The sequence below is a fragment of the Cervus canadensis genome, chromosome 14, assembly GCF_019320065.1.
Source record: "Cervus canadensis isolate Bull #8, Minnesota chromosome 14, ASM1932006v1, whole genome shotgun sequence".
Classification (NCBI taxonomy): Eukaryota; Metazoa; Chordata; class Mammalia; order Artiodactyla; family Cervidae; genus Cervus; species Cervus canadensis.
The window spans coordinates 8,670,379-8,693,776 of record NC_057399.1 but is presented as its reverse complement, the minus strand read 5'-3'; the positions used below and the strand labels follow the sequence as shown (position 1 = coordinate 8,693,776).

General features: G+C 36.6%; 1 protein-coding gene across 5 annotated transcripts in view; it reads left to right on the top strand.

Moving 5' to 3' along the window:
• STX17 (syntaxin 17) overlaps positions 1-23,398 on the top strand; it is a 57,868-nt gene that overhangs the window by 20,761 nt on the left and 13,709 nt on the right. For all 5 annotated transcript variants that reach the window (XM_043486640.1, XM_043486641.1, XM_043486643.1 and 2 more), the window contains 2 exons: positions 373-438; positions 18,346-18,571. In XM_043486640.1, coding sequence (XP_043342575.1) covers positions 373-438; positions 18,346-18,571 — 292 coding nt within the window. The remainder of the gene's footprint in view (positions 1-372; positions 439-18,345; positions 18,572-23,398) is intronic.

Genomic DNA, 23,398 nt, shown 5'->3' with positions numbered 1-23,398 from the left:
TATAGTAAAATATCTGATGAATGCTGTTAATCTTTTCATTTTTCAAATTCTTTTACATTCTCAATCTTTATTTTTGTCACCTCCAAGGAGTATGCATTATAGACAAAATACATACTGTTTTTCAGTAAAAGAAAGTAAATAGTATTTAGTGGTTTTTATTTGTTTTACTGTTTGCCAGAATTTTGTGTGTAATGTTTTTGAAAACTTCCTACCTGTATGGTCTTTGGACAGTTAATTTCCACTACTAAGTCAGTAACTTTTTTAGCTGGCATGTTTAAATTTGGGTGGGTGAGTGGGGATTGTTGTGGTAAACTGGGAATAATCACTTAGTGATAAAAAAAAATTCAGTACCTTTCCTTTTCTTTCCTACAGTATCAGAGGTGCAGAATATGGGACAAGTTGCATGAAGAGCATATCAATGCAGGACGTACAGTTCAGGTAAGGCTGTTTTATTGTTTCAGGTAAATCAATATGAAAAAGACAGTCTTAAGGAAATTTTGCTAAAATAAATACCCTTGTAGCTGAATCTCTTTATTGTATTTGTAACTATTTCCTTAAAGATGCATTTTTAGCAGGAATTATTGAATCAGATGTCAGTCATATTTTTAAGGTTTTGATTAATATTACCAAAATTTTCTCCAGAAATGATATATTAACTTACACTTTCACTGTGAATCCATTTTACAACTTTAATACTACTCATTCCTCAGATTTTTGCTAATTAGTAGGTAAAAATAATGCTGCTTTGTTGTTTTAATCTGGACTTTTTCTTTCATTGCTTTGAAAGGTGAAACTTTTTATATGTACCTTGGATAGTAAATTTTTTTTTAATGAATTGTCTGTTCCTGTCTCTTTCATATATTATGTTGTTGTCTTCTGTGAGAGTTCCTTATAATTTTAAATAATTGATCTTCTTTTTATAAGACTGATGCAGTAATATAGTGTTGCAAATATTATTTACCAGTTATTGGCTTTTTGATAAATGTTAATTATTTTAAATTAATTTTTGAAATTCTTATAATTACATCGTTAAAAGCCAAGTAAAAAGACATAGCACCTACCCTTCTACATCTCCAGGTCCTTCTTTTAAGAAACTACTCTTAATCCTTTTGGTCATGTTCCCTGGTATTTAGCTCTTTGTTCCTAAATATCATGTGTAGACTGTTATTTCTTAATCAGGTTTAGACATAGTCTCTTCACTTCTTGCTATACGAGGTGCAGATCTAGCTTTCCACCCTACTCTCCATTTCCTTCCTCCATAATTATATTATAATTTTTGGTTAAATTAATGATTAATATCTCATTGTTTTGATTATAAAGACATTGTTTCTTGCTAAGCCAGATAGTGATAAACAGTACAGACTTTTGCTTTGTTTTCTTTAAAATGTCGGTTTTACTCTAATGACTTTTAGAATGTGTTTTAGTGTTTATTTTTAATTGAGATATAGTTTATATACAGTATTATATAAGTTATATGTATTTAACAGTGATTCACAATTTTTAAAGGTTATAGTCCATTTATAGTTATTATAAAATATTGGTTATATTCCCTGTATTGTACAAGAATATATTTATCCTTGTAGCTTATCTATTTTCTACATAATAGTTTGTATCTCTTAGTTGCCTAACTCTATCTTGCCCCACCTCCTTTCCCTGTCCTTAATGGTAATCATCAATTTGTTCTCTATATCTGTGAGTCTGCTTAGGTCTTCTGCACATTTTTTAGTTGGGTTTTTTGGTGTTTTTGCTGTTGAGTTATATGAGTTGTTTATATATTTTGGGTATAAACCCCTTATTGGTCGCATTATTAGCATATATTTTCTCCCATCCAGTAGGTTGTCTTTGTTTTGCCAGTGGTTTCTTTTGCTGTGCAAAAGTTTTTAAGTTCAATTAGGTCCCATTTGTTTATTTTTGCTTCTATTTCCTTTTCTTTAGGAGACAGATCCAAAAGAAATATTGCTGAGATTTATGTCAGAGTGTTCTGCCTGTGTTTTCTTCTAGAAGCTTTATGGTTTCTGGTCTTACATTTAGGTTTTTAATCCGTTTTGAGTTTATTTTTGTATATGGTTTTAGAGAATTTTCTGATTGCATTCTTTTCCATGGAACTGTCCCAGCACTACTTGCTGAAGAGACTGCTGTTTTCTGTCGTATGTTCTAGCCCCTTTTGCTGTGGATTTACTGACCGTGAGTAGGTGGCTTTAATCTCTCGGCGCTCTGTTCTGTCCCGCCTGTCTGTGTGTCCGTTTGTGTGCCAGTACAGTGCTGTTTTGATGCCTGTAGCTTGTAGCATGCTCAGAAGTCGGGGGCATGGTTTCTCCAGCTCTGTTCTTTCTCAAGATTGTTCTGGCTACTCAGGGTCTTTTTTGTTTCCATACAAATTTTAAAATTATTTGTTCTAGTACTGTGAAAAATGCCCTTGGCATATTGGTAGGGTTTGCATTGAATCTGTAGATTGCTTTGGGGAGTATGGTCATTTTAAGAATATTAACTCTTCCAATCCATGTATATGGCATATCTTTCCGTTTGTTTGTGTCATCTTCATTTTTTCATCAGTGTTTTATAGTTTTCCAGGTACAGGTCTTTTACCTCCGTCAGTTCAGTTCAGTTCAGTTGCTCAGTCATGTCCAACTCTTTGTGACCCCATGAACCACAGCACGCCAGGCCTCCCTGTCCATCACCAGTTCCCAGAGTCTACCCAAACCCATGTCCATTGAGTCGATGATGCCATCCAACCATCTCATTCTCTATCGTCCCCTTCTCTTCCTGCCCTCAGTCTTTCCCAGCATCAGGGTCTTTTCCAGTGAGTCAACTCTTCGCATGAGCTGGCCAAAGTATTGGAGTTTCAGCTTCAACATCAGTCCTTCCAATGAACACCCAGCACTGATCTCCTTTAGGATGGACTGGTTGGATGTCCTTGCAGTCCAAGGGACTCTCAAGAGTCTTCTCCAACACCACAGTTCAAAAGCATCAGTTCTTCGGTGCTCAGCTTTCTTAATAGTCCAACTCTCAAATCCATACATGACCACTGGAAAAACCATAGCCTTGACTAGACGGACCTTTGTTGGCAAAGTAATGTCTCTGCTTTTTAATATGCTGTCTAAGTTGGTCATAACTTTCCTTCCAAGGAGTAAGTGTCTTTTAATTTCATGGCTACAATCACCATCTGCAGTGATTTTGGAGCCCAGAAAAATAAAGTCAGCCACTGTTTCCACAGTTTCCCCATCTATTTGCCATGAAGTGATGGGACCGGATGCCATGATCCTAGTTTTCTGAATGTTGAGGTAGGTTTATTCCTAGATATTTTATTCTTTTTGATGTAGTGGTGAATGGATTATTTAATTAATTTCTCTTTCTGATTACTTGGTTGTTAGTATATAGAAATGCAACAGAGTTCTGTATATTAATTTTGCATTCTGCAAATTTACCAAATTCATTGAGCTGTAGTAGTTTGCTGGTGATATGTTTAGGGTTTTCTAAGTATCATGTCACCTGCAAACAGTGACAGTTTTACTCTTTCTCTTCAGATTGGATTCCTTTTATTTCTTTTTCTCATCTGATTGCTGTGGCTAGGACTTCCAATACTATGTTAAATAAAAGTGCAAAGAGTAGACATTCTTATCTTGTTCCTGACCTTAGAGGAAATACTTTCTCCTTTTTACTGTTAAGTGTGATGTTAACTGTCTTTTTACTTCTTTTGGAGTTAATAATCTTTTCATTTAAAAAAATTTCCTATTTTTTGGTACAGTTTTAGTTAATTTTTAAAAAGTGCCCCACCTCTCTGCCACAGCGCTGTCAGTATTTTTTATATGCTCAAGTATGTCCCTTCCATTCTCTATCCTGAAGGCTCTCTCCTGAAACCGTTCTTCTGCCATTTCCAGCCTGAGCTTATTTTCTAGGTTTGTTGCACAGCTCTTGTTCACTGGGACTTCCCTCAGTTGTTCCTGTGTTAGGTTCCTGTTTTTTCTGGATATCATGTCTTCCTCATTTTTGGCTTATTCCATTGTTCTGCTGGAATATATCTTTCAATAGCTCTCAAATAAGGGTACCTTAGAGGTAAAATTTTAATTTATTATGTGTCTGATAAATACCTTTATTCTCCCCTCACGTGTGATTGCTAATTTCAGTAGGTGTAGAATTCTCTTTCAATTTTGAAGGCTTTCTAATTTAGTGTTGCTCTTAAAAAGTAACTATCACCTAGTTTCCCATTCTCTGTATAGGACCAGGTTTTTTTCCTCTCTGGGAACCTTTGTGATCTGTCTGCCCTGGTGTTCTGAAATTTGATAATGTGATGTGCTTTGTGTTGGACCCTTTCAATTTAAAAACTCATGATTTTAGTTCTGTGAATTTTTCTTTCCTTTTTGTAAAATACGTTTTTAAAAATTATTTCCTTGTTTCTGGCTGCCCTGGGTCGTCATTGCTGCTCTGGGACTTTCCCTGGCCGTGGTAAGCCGGGCTCCTCGAGTTGCCCTGAGTCGGCCGCTCGTGGCAGTGGCGTCTCTGCCTTGGAGCGCGGGCTCTCGGGCGTGCGGGCTGCAGTCGTTGCGGCCTGTGGGCTCTGGAGTGCAGGTTCGGTGTTTGTGGTGCTGGGCTTCGTTGTCCCACCGCATGTGTGGTCTTCCTGGATCAGGGGTTCAACCTGTGTTCCCTGTGTTGGCAGATGGATTCTTAAACGCTGACCACCAAGGAAACCGCTGGGAATTTTTCTTACTTATTGATTATTTATTCCTCTGTGTTTTCTCTTGTCCTCTCTTTTTAAAATATCCTTTTACTGCAAGGGTCAGCAGACCATAGCTCACAGGCCGCACCTTGCCTGCCCTGGGCCCCGTTTGTTTCTGTGCCGTCTTTGGCTGCTTTCATACTACAACACCAGAATTGAATGGTTGCATCAAGACACCATACGCCCGGCAAAGCCTCAACTATTTACTGTCCGATCCTTTGCAGAAAAAATTTGCTGATCTCTATTCGGCTGAATGGAAGACTCTTGGATTGCTTTTCTAATTTTCTATTCTGTTTTCTGAGAGATTTCCTCAGCTTTATTTTCAATTCTTTCTACTGAATTCTTCGTTTCTACTATTATGACATTTATTTCCCAAGAACTTTTTCTTATTATTTTTTATAGCATCTTACCTTTGGACATAACAATTCTTTCTGCTTTTGTGAGACACTGATTGCTTGTCTCCTGGTGGACTTCACTTAAATATTCTTTGATAGGCTGGCATTTTCCTTGGAGCAACCTCCAAGTATCAGTGTCTGGAGGTTGTTGTGGTTTAGTTTTCTGAGAAGAATCCTTGTTTTCCTCCTAGGTAGGTAGGTATTTATTTCCTAATTACAGAAGCAGCAGCGTGGGTCAATTCTGCTGTGCTTCCGTTGTTCAGTCGTGTGAGCCCTGTCCAGTCTCTCTTTATGTTTCTGAATTTGAAGTCTCACCAAAAAAGACATCTTTAGTCCTCTTACATTTCAAAAAAGGTTAGTATGGTTGCAGTATAGTCAGTAGGTTGGGATAGAATATAATCAATGCAAGAGATTATTTAGGCGTGGTTACACAAATGGTGAAGGTGTAGGAAAAAAATTGATTTGAGACTTAGGTAGAAATTTGACTTGCCTCTCATATATGTCTTTTATCAGTATTTCTTGCTGCCTAGATTACAGCCCTGATATCAGTGACTATGTCTCCACTAATTGTGTATCTCAGAGCACCAGCTGCTCAGCAAGATTCAGTTTATGGAATGGTACTGTGCATGTTAATGTCAATGAGATTGTTATGACTTTCGTTTCTTACCATCTTTACTGTTTAACATGTCATTAAAAATCACTTATGACTTTCTTGAGACAGTGGTAGGGTCAAAGTGTTTGTTTACCGATTTTTTAAAGTATACATATATATTTACATTATCGATCTCCATCTGGCAGAGAAGTTTTCTGTACCATTAAAATAATGAGATTGAAACTGTTTTTAGATGTAGGTATTGGCTTAGTTTTATTCGTGTATGCCCTGAATTTTTTGTACAGGCTTCTTCTTTGCTAGTTTGTGTAAAACACTTTTAGATAAACAATTTCATGAACAGTTACTATAAATTTTCAAGATTTATCATTATTAGATTTGTACAGTAAGAACTATCTTTTTACTTTTGTTATAGTGTCTTTGTTGAAAAGGAGCTCTTAATTTAAATGTGTTAGTCTTTATTTATCAATCTTTTCCCTTGTGGTTCATGCTTTTGGTATCTTCTTCAGGGAATGTTCTGTGTCCTAAGACCAAGAAGATATTTCCCTATATTTTCTGTTGAATATTTTAAATATTTTGCTTTTACCATTTAAGTTGTTAATCCACCTGGTATGAGGAAGGTATAAGTAAAATATTATCCCATTTGGAAAACCAGTTGTCTTTCATTATTAACAGATTTCTGCAGTGTTACTTACATACTGCAGTTCCATATATGCATGAGTCTGTCTCTCGTCTTTCTCTTCTATTTGTCTATTTCTCCATCAAGGTCTACACTATGTTAAGACAGCCTTGTTTAAGGCTTGATATCTAGTAGGACAATACTGTTACCTTATTTTTCCTTCCCAGGAGTGTTTTGGCTATACTTGGCCATTTGGTAATCCATATAAAATTTGGAATCTGCTTTTCAAAGTTTATACACAATCTTGTTGGAAATATGGGAATTACATTAGATTTGTTCATCTATTTAGAGAAAATTGACGTATTTACAATGTCCAGTTTTCCTACCAATGAATATGATATTCTTGCACTTGTTTACACCTTCTTTATTATATGTGTATCTTTATAGTTTTATGCATAAGATTGTGGTAGATTGTACAGTCTACCAAGATATCTGCCAAGGTTTTTATCATCCTACATGGTCTTCTACAGTATGACCTTGTTACTCCCCACCAACAGGTGGAGTCTCATTCCCCTTCCTTTGAATCCGAGCTGAGGCAGAAGTAATGCCACTAGACTTCTGAGGCTCGATTAGAAAAAGCCAAATAGCTCCCAGTGGTACTCTGAGGATGCTTGCACTGAAGGAAGTTAGCCATATGCGAAACATTCAAATATCTGAAGACCTCCATACAGGAGATATCCACAGCCACAACTGAGGTCTTAGGAATTTCCAGCCTCAAGTGCTAGCCACATGAGTGATCCATCGTGGACATCAGTGCAGTTGAGCCTTCAAATGAATACAACTTCAGCCAATGCCTGACTAAGTCACATGAGTGATCCCAAGGAAGAACTCTTTAGCTGATTTCTTCAATGTCTGGTCTGCAAAATCGTTAGCAAAATTAAGTGGTGGTTTTAGGCCTTTAAGTTTTGGAGGCATTTGTTATGCAGCAACAGATGACTGGAATACAAGGACTTACACTTAATTTTGTCTATTTCAATCTACTTCATTAATTTGTTCTTAAATACTTTATTGTTTTAGGGTGTGTCTTTGTGTTTGAGGGAGGTGTGAAACATTGTCCTTCTTTTAAATTACGTTTTCTAACTGTTGGTGGTATATATAGAAATATAGTTCATTTTCATATATGATCTTATGGCCCATTATATTAAATAATAATTTAAAGCTTTAGGAAAAGAAGTATCATAAGTCAGTATGGGACTAATTGTCAAATATATTCTGGAGACCAGTAAGCGATAGAATGCCCGCTATTTGGATGCTGGATAGGGGCAGTATTATTCTCATTTTTCAAATTAAAGAAGGCTGAAGAACGGAGAAACTGGTGTTTGTCTAAAGCACAAGACTGTCATAAGTTGAAGGACAGGGGTCCAATCTGGAATTATTTTTAAAATATTAACTCAGGTGGATAGACTAATCCAGGAATATTCTCAGGAATACTGCAGTTAATAGATAGTAGGTCTTCATTAGATATTTGTTGAGTAAATGAATGCAGGCCCTTTTCTCCTTTGGTTTTTATTCCTTTTGGTGGTTCATGTAATATATTTTAAGCTATATGGAATCTTTTTTGTGCCTTTTGATATTGAAATACATGTGAAGTAATTAACTACTGTTAATACCTTAGTGTAATAGTTAGGCAATACAAGCAAGGGATAGTCCAGATTTATTTTAATTAAATAGTTATGGCTCTGGGGTCCTTAATAATAAATTGTATGACATCTAGAATGTGTTTACTCTAAGTTGTTTAAATGTTTCCCAGTGGACTTGTGCTTTATGTTTGTAGAGAAATCAGATTAATTATTATGATACCAAATGTTTTCTGCTGTGTACAATTTGCTCTCAAAATTACATGTTGTAAAAACACATTAGAATTCCTTAGATCAATATTTAACAAAGGCAAATATATGCATAGCCTCTCTTGTTTTAATCATTAAATACATAATTAGCCATTTTTCAGAATTTTAATTAACTCAGAATAATTACTTTACCATTATCAGTATAGATAAGTATACATTTAAATATATCTTTTAATCTATAGACAGAAATTTCAGGATATTTCTGGAAGAAGGGAAAAAGCCATAACTAGTTACTAAATTTAGATGCAGAACTAGAGAGAGATGTCACCTTTACTTTACTGAAAATTTGGCCATAGTTTGCAGTTTACTACTACTTGCTTAGTGCAAAATGTTTTAATTACTGAGTTGGTATACTTTTTAAAAAAACTTATTTCCTTGATTATAGTACCATTTATCAAACTTGATAGTTTTGCATATTTTCAGAACTTGGCATAATAATATTAATTTTTTCAGGAGATTATTGGGAGAACTTGATTATTAGGAGAACAGAAACACTTGAACATTTGCTATGTCCTAGATACTATTCCAGAGCTTCCCTGGTGGCTCAGTGGCAAAGAATCCCCCTGTCATGCAGGAGACGTGGGTTCCATCCCAAGGTTGGAAAGATCCCTTGGAGAAGGAAATGGCAACTCACTCCAGTATTCTTGCCTGGGAAACCCCATGGACAGAGGAGCCTGGCGGGCTACAGTCCATGCAGTTACAAGACATGACTTAGCCACTAAACCACCACCACAGATACTATTCAAGCCACTGGAGATACAGCTGTGAGCAGAACAGAAGAAAATTATTTTCTCACTGAACTTATATGTTGGGGGTAGGAATGAAGAAAACAGGCATGTTTTTAAAATAAATATTTAGATGATTATAAGTACGTTGAAGTAAAAGCAAAAACCAATTAAAAGGAACAAAGAATTGCTGGAGATGATGAGTGTTCTTTTGTATAAAGGATGGTTGTGGAAGATTTCTAATGACATTTGACCTGAGACCTACCTGACGGAAGTAAAGGCATAAGGGAAACCCAGTGTGAAGACTCTGAGGTGAGAGATGTGTGGCATATTCAGGGAGTAATAAGGAGTTTAGTGTGGTTGATGTGAGCCCAAGAGAGGAGGTCAGAGAGATCAGCTGTCTCTAATTAGGGAAGGCCTTGCAGGATGTGGTAACTTAAAGTTGGATAGAAAATCTTTGGACGGTTCTGAGCATATGATAATGTGATATGATTTAAAAGATCACCTTGACTATTATAAAAAGGATAGATTCTAAGGGAGCAAGGATTGAAGCAAGAATGCCAGATAGGTGGCTAATATAATAATCAGGGTACTATGGGTCTGCTTTTTAGAAAAATGCAGAAATACCCACGTACAGACAATTTGTGTAGAATGTCAGAGGCCTGGTATGTTAATTTTTACATACTTTCTGTAGCCCTGGGAAATAGTTCTGGACTTAAAAGCTTGACAGATGAATAAGAAACTATCCTGACAACAAATTTAACATTGAAATACCGTTTTGAGAAGTTACACACACTTCAAATATACAAAAATGTAGGAAAGGAAATAACGAAAATATAACATGTATGTACTCATCACTCAACTTTGTCAAGTCTTAACATTTTGCCCCAATTTCTTCCCATTTTTTTTTTAAAGAAAAATTTAGAAAGACCACTGAAGTCAGTTGTGTACCCTTCCTTGATTCCATTTACTTTGTTCCTGTCTGTATCTGAAGGAAATCTTTTCCTTTGTTTTAAGTATTTGCCATTTTTCTGCATATAAATGTATGTAAATACCTGGAGAAGGAAATGGCAACCCACTCCAGTATTCTTGCCTGGAGATATCCCATGGACAGAGGAGCCTGAAGGGCTGCAGTCCATGGGGTTGCAGAGAGTTGGACACATCTGAGCACTTGTCAGCAGCATATATAAATAATATATGATATTGTTTTGCATCTTTGTTTCTGCTTTTTTTCCAAACAGCTTTCTTGAGGTGTAATTGACATATGATAAAGTATACAATTTGATAAGTTTTGATATATATACACACCATGAGACCATCATCACAACCAAGATACCGTGAACCCTTCACCACAATCCAGATAACGAAAATATATCCATTGCTCCCAAAAGTTTCCTTTTAGCCCCCTTGTAACCCTCCTTCTGACTTTCTCCTCCTCCATCCTCCCACATGCACATACACTCCTACTACCCTAGCAATCACTGACCTGCTTTCTGTCACTATGCATTAGTTTGAATTTTCTATAGATAGAAGCATATAGTATATACTTTTTTGTCTGGTTTCTTTCACTTTCATTTTGTATGTATATTTTGAAGTTCATCCATGTTGTATTGTGTATCAGTACTTCACCACTTTTGTTTTTATTTTCAATTATATATCTTTATTAACAAAAGACAAATAAAATACAAAATAGACACTAATATCAGATTTTATGTTGAACCAGCCTATGTTACGGGAGAAGGCCATTGCACCTCACTCCACTACTCTTGCCTGGAAAATCTCATGGACAGAGGAGGCTGGTGGGCTGCAGTCCATGGGGTCGCTAAGAGTTAGACACGACTGAGTGACTTCACTTTCACTTTTCACTTTGATGCATTGGAGAAGGAAATGGCAACCCACTCCAGTGTTCTTGCCTGGAGAATCCTAGGGATGGTGGAGCCTGGTGGGCTGCCGTCTGGGGTCTCACAGAGTCGGACATGACTGAGGTGACTTAGCAGCAGCAGCAGCCTATGTTAAGGTAGGAATATGAAAACATAAAATTTGACATTCTTAAAGTAGGTAAGAATTAGATCTGTTTGCATCACTGTTTTAATTTCATACTGGTCTGAATTTAGATTCAATGTATATCCACAGTACTTGACAGTTTGATTTAGTTACTTTCCCATCAGCAGTATTTCTGAGATGTTAACTTAATGCAATATTCTGGTGGGTTTTGGTCGTTTGGAAAAGCCAGTGTAACTGTTCAAAGTCAATGTACTTGTGTCGGGTTTTAAACAGGCTGTTTTCACTGATCCTATTCTGTCAGCATTATCTTCACCATGTTATTAGAAGAAGCTAAAAAATCATGCCATTCTCAGTTACTAATAGCCCTACAGTCTATACTTGTAATATTTTGAAGAAACCTTCAACTTTAGGTTTCACTTTTTGCAAATTTTACCAAAAGACAACTGCTGGATATCAAGATTAGGTACAACAGATACTCTACAATCTTTAAAAAATCTGATATTCATGATTATTATATAAAGGCAGTCACAATTAAAATAGCAATTAGTATCACAAACCATATCCTATTTTAGTCTTTGTAAATTTTGCTCCAACTCACCTAGGTCTCTCAAAACAGTCTTTCTTTTTGTGTGTCATGGCTCCACAGTTTTCACATGCTCCTTTTTGGTATTTAGTAGTTATGGAATTCTCTTTTACACCCCTCTTGTACCATTCTCCAGATGAGCCTATACTGCTTTTGTTTCTCTGGCTGTGGTCTCTGGTGCTTTAAAGTAGGCATTTTTGATAGATCAACGTACCATGGCACTGAAGAAATATACTGAGGAATATGAGGATTGGTGTCTTTTCCTTCTTCATCAACTTCTGCAGGGGCATTGCCCAATTTTTGCTGTTCTTCTAGATCTTTCTTCTTTCTCCAGTCCTCTCTAGTCATCTTCTTTGGTTTCTCCAAACTCATTTCTTTGGGCCCTGACAAGGGGGCTGCTGTGGATGCAGCCAATGCTGCAGCTGACATGGTTATCTGGCCTCTTGGTCACAATGCTGCTGACCCTAGGACAGTTTGACATGAATAAACTTCACTTTTTATTGTTGAGTAGATACTATATTGTATGGATCTACCACAGCCTGTTTATCTGTTCATCTGTTGATGGACATTTGGGTATTTCTAGTTTTTGGCTACTTCAAATAAGTCTACTATGAATGTTTGAATATAAGACTTTGTATGTACAAAGAATTTCATTTCTCTTGGATAAATACTTATGAATAGAATGACTGGTTCATATTCTTTACCTTTTTAAGAACTGCCAAGCTGTTTTCCAAAATAATTGTAGCATTTTAAACTCCTACCAGTTCCTTCATATGCTTGCCAACACTTGATATGGTTAACCTTTTTCATTTTAGCCACTTTTTATAGGTCTGTAGTGGAATCTCATTGTCATTTTAATTTCATTTGACTAATGATGTTTTTACATTGTAAATTTCTTAAGTAGTAGAATCTTACTTGAAGATAAACTATAATAAGAGTATACTTTAAACCCTAAAATAACAGAGTTGTTATAGCTAGCAAGACAAGAAAGAAGATCAATAGAATGAAAAATACTGAGTTAATTCAATACAAAACAGAGACTGAATCTCCATACTGTTCTCCATAGTGGCTGTGCCAATTTACATTCCCGCTAACAGTGTAGGCAAGTTCTCTTTTCTCCATATCCTCTCCAGCATTTAATGTTTGTAGATTTTTAAATGATGGCCTCCCCTCCTAGTCTTTATGCTACTGTTGTCATATATTTTACTTATACTGATACATGTTTTATATATTTCATAATATTTAAACAGTTCTTTTTCAAGTGATTTAGATATTAAGCGGGGGTGGGGAATCTTATCTATTTATTTCTGTTATTTCCATTTTTGGTGTGCTTAATGCCTTTATGTAAACCCATATTTTTATATGGTATAATTTTCCTTTTGCCTGAAAGGCTTCCTTTAACATTTTTTAGAGTGCAGTTTTGCTGTTGTTAAATTCCTTTGTGTGTATATCTGAAGAGTCTTCATCTGGCCTTTGTGTTCAAAACGAATTTTGCTGTATATAGAATTCTGCATTGTGTTTTTCCTTCAGTACTTCAAAGATGTTGTTCAACTGTCTTTTCAGTTGCATTGTTTCCAATGAGAAATCTGTTTTATTTTTATCTTTATTCCTTTATATGTAATATGTGTCTTTTCTCTTGGTACTTTTACAACATTCAGTTTATCAGTGGTTTTGAGCATGTTGATTATAATGAGCCTTGGTGGAGTTTTCTTCATTTTTCTTGTGCTTCAAATTTGTTGAGCTTCTTGCATCTCCTAGTTTATAGTTTACATCAAATTTGGAAATTTTTTGGCCATTATGTCTTAAAATAATTTTCTGTCCCCTCCTATCTCTGTTCTCCTTCAGGGACTCTAATTATATATATATTATGCTACTTGAAGTTAGCTCGCAGCTCACTGATGCTCTTTTAAATTTTTTGCATCCTGTTTTCTCTGTGTGTTTCATTTTATTTATTTTCTATTTCTATGCCTTTATGTTCACTAGTATTAGCAGCAGTCATGTCTAATCTACTGTTAATCCATTCAGTGTATTTTCCATCTCTTATTATAATTTTCTACTCTCAAATTTTGATTTGGGTTTAATATGTTCCATGTCTCTACTTAACTTTTTAAACATATGGAATACAATTATAATAGCTTCCTATATGCTTCTCTGCTAATTGTAATGTCTGTGTCAATTCTGGGTCAGTTTCACCTGATTATTATCTTCTTCATTGGCCATATTTTTCTCCCTCTTTGTATGTATAGTGGTCTTTGCTTGGGTTACCTTTGCATGACTGGATGCTAGATATTTTTATATTTTCCTGTAACTCCTCTGAGCTTTGTTATGGCACATAGTTAGGTTACTTGGAAAGAGTTTGATCCTTTCAGATCAAAAGGATCCTCACTTTGTGATTTATTATAAGCTTGATTGGAACAGTGCTTGGTCTAGGGCTACTTATTTCCCCATGACCGAAGTGAAAACCTTTCTGAGTATTCTGCCCAATGCCCTATGAATTAAGAGTTTTTCCAGTTTATCTGATGGGACACTTTCCAGCTTTGAATGAGTGCTGAGCACTGTTCCTTGTAATCTTTTTAGATGGTATTTTTCTCCAGCCTTGGGTAGTTTCCCCACATACATGTTCTAATGAGTTCTTTGCCAAATGCTTGAGGGTTACCCTTCTTCATATCTCCAGCATTCTTTTTCTGTACAGCTCTCTCCTCTTCGGTACTCTGTTCGACAAACTCTGCAGAGACAGAAGTCTATCTGTTATTATGTTTTGAAACTGCAGGTGTTGTGGTTGGCCAAACCAATGGAATAGGTTTAACAGTTTTATTCTTTGGAATAAGAAATCATTAAGAATAAGAAAGATTTTGTGATCAAATTTTGAAACTAAGTGAAAAGTTGAAATTGTTACTACTCTAATAATTCAACGAAAAACGTTAACTTGTATAGAAACTTGGTCAGCAGTGATGATGCAGAGCTTGTTGAGAACACAGATTTCTGGGACTCACTTTAAAGATTCTGATTCAGTAGATGTCAGACCACATTTGGAAAGAAAGTGCTCTACAGAGAGTTGTCCCAGTTCCGTAGGTAGCACAGATACATAGAAAGTCAGGCATGGAACTGGTAGAAGTAAAATATGGCTTTCATGATTTTGTTAATACTAGGAGAAATACAGGATACTTGAGCTCCTTTTTAATTTTTTTAAGGAAAAATTACAAGGGAAAAGCAGTAGAAAAGAGAGGGAATGAGGAAGATATAGGGAGAAATGAGGATAGTAGATAAAAGCTAGGGGAAAAAAAAAAGATTAGACAGAAGCAAGGCCAGGTATCTTAAGGGAGAGAAAGAAGAGTAGACTCCAAAATGAATGCGATTAGGAGGTAAATTCTTTTTAGGTTATTATGAGTTTAGAGGAATTTAAACTTAAATTTTGACTTGAAATATTTGTGAGCTGATTAGTCAGGATTTAGGATTCCTGTCCCCCACCCCCCTGCCCTTTTTTTTAATACGTTTGGTACCTGTGCTTCTACTCTGATTGGAATAGGTACTGTTTAAATCTAAGGCACCATCACTTGTAAGATACACCAATATTTTCCTCTAAGAGGGATAAAGTGCTGCCAGTTAAATATGCTTTTTTTTTGTTTTTCAAACCATCTCTTTTTAAGATATATTCCAGTTTCAGAGATGTTGGAAGGATGTGCCCTAAAATTGATGAAATACAGTATTTCCACTCCATTTATCTTTTTCTGATTTATTCTGTTTTTTAATATTAGTCATCAAGAATGGCTCAAATCTCACCTCTGTCATGAAGCCTGTATAGATCCTTACAGTGAGATGTTTCAAGTTTCCTTTGAGCATGTTTCTTATGCCCCTTTCAGTTTTGAATATTCTTCTTAATGGAGAATCAAAAGCAAAATAGGAGTTAAGTAGTTCTGCTTTCTCTGTATCATCTGCTAACATTATACCATCTGCCCCAAGCAGTAGGCCTAAACCTTCTTTCTTGTTCCTCTTGCTCTACATGTTTTTTAAATCTTTTTTATCGCTCTTAACATTTTTCACCAGCCTCCGCTCATTCTGGGCTCTTACATACATGGTTCTTCTCCTTTCACGTCACTCTTTTGTGTTCATCCTTATTCACATGCCTTTCTTTTCATTCTTTTTTTTAAATAACTATCTTAAAATTATGAACTTACAGAACACCTTACCCAGTCATATTGGATTTTTAAAGATGTCCCCCTTAACATTTCCCTTCACCCATAGTAAGAGAATTCTTAAAGTCTGACACTGTATTTTTGGCTGAGGATGTAACATCTTACAAATTCTATAGAAGAGGGAGAATATGTCACAGGCAGATGCTCATTAGCTGCAGAAATTTCTTAAAGCTTCTCCAAACTAATGTTACCTGAAGTACTTCTGTGAACCATGTAGCAAGTATGTAACCAAGCTTTGTAACTGTAGTGTAGAAAAGAATAACGCAGCCAAGAGATGGTATGCCGTGAACAATATTGTTCCAGAGTTTGAGAACTGGACCTAACCCTCATTCTGCCACTGTGTTTAACTGGACTCTGGTTTCCTTACTGTAAAATTGTAAGGTTGAATGGATGATCTTATAAGCCCCTTAGAGTTCTATGATTTTTACATATAAAATGCTCAATATCATATATCTTTAGTTTTTCCAGTTCACATTGGAATGGTAAGAGTGGGTATAAAAGAAATATAAAGTCATGATAGGATAGAGGCACAACTTTTTGATTCACGCACAAAATCTTCTTACAAGATGCTTTAGTGTAGCTAAACTGTTTTTTTTTCCAAGATTGGCTTTAATTTTAATATAGTGCAATAGATACTTTAGATTGTATTAAGGTGCCCTATAGTTAGGAATTATGTTTGTAGTTTAATGGAAAGGTTGCTGACTTATAAGAATACCTGGATTTTAACCTCAGTTTTGCTGGTAGATAATTAAGTAAATCCTGCACAAATTTTGTTTAGATTTCTCTGTGTAATAATGTGAAATGTAATTATATGGACTGTATCACCTCACTGAAAGTAGGCACCTGAAACATTAAAGGAATCAATACTTTTTGTTCTGCCTACTGTGCAGGATTTGCATTTGTGTCTGTGAAAGTACATTAGGGGAAAATAATTTAAAATATATGAGTAGAGATCTGCAATTTTAAAATAAGCGTCTTATCTAGATCATTCCGGTATCCTTGCCTGGGAAATTCCATGGACAGAGGAGCCTGGCAGGCTATAGTCCATGGAGTTGCAAAGAGTCAGACACAATTGAGTTACTGAGCACACTTGCACAAATAGATCATTCTTACAAGTTGTGTTTAACTGTAAAAGAAAAATTGGATTTTATGTTTTCCAAGTATAGACCATTGAGAAAGATTAAAAGCTCCCTGGTTTATTTTTTGAGGGTAGCACAGCCTATTAGAGTGAGTTTAAACACAGGGAAGTTAGTATAGACACACGCACTGGTCATGTATGCATCTGTGCACACATACACACATTCAAATACTCAACATGTACTAAAATTCCAAATAAAGTATTAGCAAATTGAGTCCCACAGTATATTAAAAAATTGTATGTATTGACCAGGGAGGGTCTATCTCAGAAATATTCAAATGGCTCTATACCATGAAATTTGCCCATAATTCATTATATCAACACATTAGAGAAAAATTTATGATTATGCTACTAGGCGATTTTTAAAAGAGAGAAAAGCATTTCATAAAAACCCAGCAACTTCACTTAGAAATTAAAATAAAACAGTGAGATAACACATAGTACTGTCAGTATATGGGGAGATGGAAACTCGGACATTAGTGGTAGTGTGGATTGTTAAGCCTTTCAGGGAAAAACTGGTAATAGCTTTTGAAATAAAAATGCATATTATCCTTTGAATAAGCAGTCTAACTTTGGGGAATCATTCCTACAAAATATAGTATAATAGTATATACTAGAATACTAATATATACTGTTACTGTTTAATAGGATTTATGTGCATGCATCCTCAGTCATGTCTGACTCTTTGCGACCCCATGGACTGTGCCTACCAGGCTCCTCCGTCCATGGGATTATCCCAGCAAGGATACTGGAGTGGGTATCCATTCTCTTCTTGAGGGGATCTTCCCGACCCAGGGATCAAACTCATGTCTCCTGCGATCAGGATTTACAGTCCAGTACATTAGTTTCATAGTTTGTAATAGTTAAAAACTGGAAACAACATGAAAGACTGTTGATCACTGGAAGAGTGACTGAGTGAATTATATTATAGCAGTACTATGGAATATGGTACAGTCATTGACCAGGAAGGATATCCGTTACGATATTGTTAAGTTGGGGTGTGAAAGTTTGTCAGTTATAGATTATTCTGCATAATCTACAATTCATTTTTTGTGAAAAGAAGGTCTATATATGCTAATATTTGTATAAGTAGAGAGAAGTATGCAGAAGGACTGGGTTAAGAGAAGTGGTAGGCTTGATGAAGTGAGGAAATCATTGTTTTTCTTGATGTGTTTCTGCAGGGTTTCATTTTTTATGAAGAACATTTGTTACCTTTGTAATAATCACATTTAATGAAGGAAAAATGCTAAATTCAGAATATGAGGATGTGTGTTCTAAAGAAGCTGGATTTGGCCAGAGATATAAAAAATAGAAAAGTACTAATGCATACTATCTGCTCTAGAGAATACTTGTAATCATTTCCATTCAAAGCCATTATCACAGATTGGCTCTGAATGTAAAGATATTTTATATTAAGAGATGGTAGCTTTGACGATTTTTTTTTTCTTTTACAGCAACTCCGCTCCAATATCCGAGAAATGGAGAAGCTTTGCTTGAAAGTGCGAAAGGATGACCTAGGACTTCTGAAGAGATTGATAGATCCTGTTAAAGAAGAAGCATCAGCGGCAACAGCAGAATTTCTCCAGCTCCATCTGGAATCTGTAGAAGAACTTAAGAAACAATTTAATGATGAAGAAACTTTTTTACAGCCTTCTTTGACCAGATCCATGACTGTTGGTGGTAATGTACTAAGTCTTATTTTTGATCATAGTATTGTAATGCAGTTAATTAAGTTCACTTCCTTGTACTGATATTGCAGATTTGCAAATTATATATAAATCTCCAGGGATACCTCCTAGTTCAGTATGCTGAATTCTTGGACCCTGAGTGTGACTGGAAATGCATATCCTAAACATTTCATGTATATTAGTCGCTCAGTCGTGTCTGACTCTTTGTGACCCTGTAGACTGTAGCTCATCAGGCTCCTCTGCCCATGGAATTCTTCAGACAAGAATACTGGAGTGGGTTGCCATTCTTTTCTCCAAAATATTTTATAGGATTAAAAAAATAGAGGCTATGCTGAATAGTGTGAAACATAAAGGCTTCAAGTACCTACTTGGTCATATATTAAAAATAAATTTTAAAATATTTCCTAAGGAGAATGTCATCCTGGTCTGCAGAGTACTTCTCCCTCATCTCCAGGTGCAGGGGCAGCCTAGCCAGGCATGCCTCTTTCTGAGGCATTCTAGTTTTCAGAGGGCATGTCAGATCTCTCTCCCATAAAAATCTGCATTGGGGGTCACACCATTAATTTTTATGAAGTGATACTCTAAGGAAGAGGCCAGTAAAACCTGTCATTATAGCTCCTCTAAGGATGTAATTGATAATTGTTGATTATATTAAACAATGTATGTATAAAGAAACCTGAAAAAAATTATTGGTTTAATTAGTAGTACTTCAAAGCAGTTAATCGTTTTTATTCTTATAGATACCGAATGGCATAACTAACAAAGTTTCTCTGCTTGAGTTGTTTACTAGAATGTAAAAGAAAGTGAAAATCGAGAAAAAAAGAAAGTGAAAGTCGCTGTTGTGTCTGACTCTTGGTGACCCCATGGACTGTAGCCTGCCAGGCTCCTCTGTCTGTGGAATTTTCCAGGCCAGAATACTGGAGTGAGTAGCTATTCCCTTCTCCAAGGGATCTTCCTGACCCAGGGATTGAACCCAGGCCTCCCGCATTGCAGGCAGATTCTTTACTGACTGAGCCATCAGGGAAACCCAAGAACACTGGAGTGAGTAGCCTATCCCTCTCCAGTGGATCTTCCTGATCCAGGAATCGAAATGGAGTCTCCTGCATTGCAGGCAGATTCTTTATCAGCTGCACTACCAGGGAAGTTTACTAGAATACTTAAATATAAATTTTTTAACTGCCAAAAGCCTAAATTTTGAACTTTCCTGGCTTTATTTTGTCATTACTGCCCTTGTTTTTCCTTTGAATTTCTCTTTTTAATTTATGCATCCTGTTATATTTTATATATGTTCTAAGCCACCTTAAAACTTTATGGAAAAGGTGGGGTATAAATAAATTGTTGTTGTTCAGTTGCTAAGTAGTGTCCAACTCTTTGCAACCCCATGGACTGCAGCAGCCCAGGCTCCTCTGTCTTCCACTGTCTCCTGGAATTAGTTCAAATTGATGTCCCTTGAGTCAGTGATGCTTTCTAACCATCTCATCCTCTGCCACCCCTTCTCCTTTTGTTTTCTATCTTTCCCAGCATCAGGGTCTTTTCCAGTGAGTGGGGACTTTTCCATTGAGTTGGCTCTTTGCATCAGGTGGCCAAAGTACTGGATCTTCAACTTCAGCATCAGTCCTTCCAATGATATTCAGGGTTGATGTCCCTTAAGACTGACTGGTTTGATCTCCTTACAGTCCAAGAGTCTCTCAAGAGTCTTCTCTACCACCACAGTTCAAAAGCATCAATTCTTCGGTGCTCAGCCTTCTTTATGGTCCAACTCTCACATCTGTATATAGCTACTGGAAAAAGTAATGTCACTGCTTTTTAATATGCTGTCTAGGTTTGTCATATATATATATATCTACATATATATATATATATATATGTTAGTCACTTAGTTGTGTCTCACTCTGCGACCGCATGGACTGTGGTCTGCCAGTCTCCTCTGTCCATGGAATTCTCTAGGCAAGAATACTAGAGTGGGTTGCCATTCCCTTCTCCAGGGGATGTTCCCAGCTCAGGGATCGAGCCCAGGTCTCCCACATAGCAGGCAGAATCTTTACCATCTGAGCCATCACGGAAGCCCCGGTTTGTTATAACTTTCCTTCTAAGGAGCAACAAGCATCATAATTTCATGGCTGTGGTTACCATTTGCAGTGATTTTTGAGCCCAAGAAAATAAAATCTGTCGCTGCTTCCACTTTTCCCCCCTTCTATTTGCCAGGAAGTGATGGGACTGGATGCCATGATATTAGGTTTTCTAATGTTGAGTTTCCCAGGTGGCCCTAGTGGTAAAGAATCCACCTGCCAACGCAGGAGGTGTAAGAGGCGTGGGTTCAGATCCCGGGTTGGGAAGATCCTCTGCAGGAGGGCATGGCAACCCAATCTAGTATTCTTGCCTAGAGAAGACCATGGACAGAGGAGCCTGGTGGTCTGTAGTCCATGGGGTCGCAAAGAGTCGGACATGCCTGAAGCGACTTAACTGTGCGAATGCCGGTATTCTTGCCGGGAGGACTTGACGGGCAGTGGAGCCTGGCAAGCTGCAGTCCATGGTGTCGCAAAGCATCTGAGGATTACAGTAAATAAATTACTAATTAGAATACAGCCTGGGAGATGTTGCATCTGACCAGTGTTCCTCTTTTTATTTACCTAGAAAGTAGGAGGCTCCTGTATCGCTCCCTGGCTCCAAAGCCTGATTGTTTGATGCTGTATTTTCAGTGCCAATGATCCAATTTTACAGGGCTTTTTTTTTTTAAAATAGAAGAAACATTTAGGCCATCATCCAGAGTTTCTGGATAATCTTACTGTTATCGTCTCCTCAGTACCTCAGCACATAGGACAGAGAACCTGGCACATAGTGGACCATTAATAAATGTGTTGCGAGTATGAATGAATAGAATCTTTTTAGATACAATTTTGTAATTTCAGATGTGCTCCAGTCACTTCACTGTGCAGATAACCACTGCATGACAACACTACCCGAAGTCTTGTTTTGGGTAGAAAGAAAATCTTAGCACTCAACCTTGGTTGAAGAGTATTTAGGAAGAATTCTTTTTACTGTTTATATCATGGTGTTCATATAGAATTATCACCTCCATAATGATGTCGCTAAGTGCTGTTCTAACTGAAGTACAAAGCTATGCTTTCTGTTTATGTATAGAGAAACTGGACCTTACAGGCTCCGTGAGATTAAGGAGTCATCTTATTTACCAGACTCTGTGACCGCTGTGACGGTAGTAATGACGGTGAAGACGATGGGTTTTCTGGAAAGAGTCACTGGTGTCAGTCTCTTCTGCTGTTTAGTTTTCAGTTGCCCATCACCAGCAATTCCCTCACGAACAAAAATTTTGAGTTCTATTTAAGTGTTTTAGCCTTAATTTGCATTTTGGTATTGCATTGTTTGTGTTTTTGCTAGTAGAATTGCTTGGGCTCAACAAATTTGGTTTTACGTGTCATCAGAGGAATTGGGTGATTATTAGAAAAAGGCAGCTTACCCAGTTTGCTGGCAATTAACTTTCTCTGTAGGTAGCTGACTGGTATTAAAAAAAAAAGTGATGGGAAAATTTGAGGAAGCATGTATATGGAGAAAGTGAAGAAGATTGGGGCAGAGCTAGAGGGTGAGGGAGAGGACATAGCAGGTGAAATTTGTTTTCCAACTCTGTTGCTTCTCAAACTTCTCAATTCATGGAGCACCAGATTAGCTAAAGAACAAATCACTTGCCGCTGATAGAAACTATGAAATTAAATCTCTGCGTCTAGTGCAGATTGATTGAAACAGTCATTCCATTTATGAGATCAGATACCTGAATCTCATAATCTAAGACATCTAAAAAACTCATAATCTAAAACAGTGTGTATAGTTTCAAATTCTGAACAGTCTGCTGGTCCGATTGTGCTTTGACTTTGTATCCATTGCCAACATTAAGCAGTTAAAATTAACCGTCTCACTCAGTGCCTGAGTATTTCACCAAACTTCAAGTTTCTACTAGGTTGTGTTAAATCCATAAATATTAACAAGTAATTGAGAGGGTGGGGAAGGAGAGGAATAATGAAAAGGAAATAACTAATTTACATAAGACTTTAATAGCAGGGAAAGAACTGGGTTTGCTCTATGTGTGGTCTTCTAGCTGTAGACTCTTTTCTGTCATCCTAAATGTTATTATCCTGTGCTCTCTGGGTTTTTTTTTTTTCCCTTTTTTCCTATTTTTGCTTTTGGTACTCATAACAGTAGTGACAGCTTATACAGAAAAAAAAATTATTTGCACAGAAATTTAAGTGCCTTAAAATGCTTTTTCCTTTAAAAATTCAATCTGATTACAAATAACTTGGTTGGAAACATGAGAGCAGAAATTCAGGAGCAATGCCACATTTCCATGACTGAGATCAAAATGCAAAAATAGTTTTTCATTTAGATAGAAATAACAAGTAGAATAGAATGTTTTATGTTTTCTGGAGAATGAAAGAAGCCTATTACGTCTAGGGGGAAGCTGTGATGATTTTGCTGTATCTTTTGTCCAGATTCTGAGAGTTTCTAAAGCACATCTTCTCTGCCAATCTTGCTTGATCTGAGAAACTCCCTTCTGTCTCAGTCGTGTATCTAGTTTCATTTTTAGCATATTGCTTCCCACCAAGAGAAGTGACGAGCCTCCAAATTTGATTTGTGTTTAGCAAGGTGTATCAAGTCACATAGAGCAAATCAGTGCTTCTCTCTGTCTTTCTTCCTTCCCATCCAGCTCACACACTTCACCAGTGCAATAGGAACAGAATCTTACTACATTTTAAACAACTATTCACAAAAGAAAAGAGTCCAACATTAAAACTGCTGGGAACTTCAGACC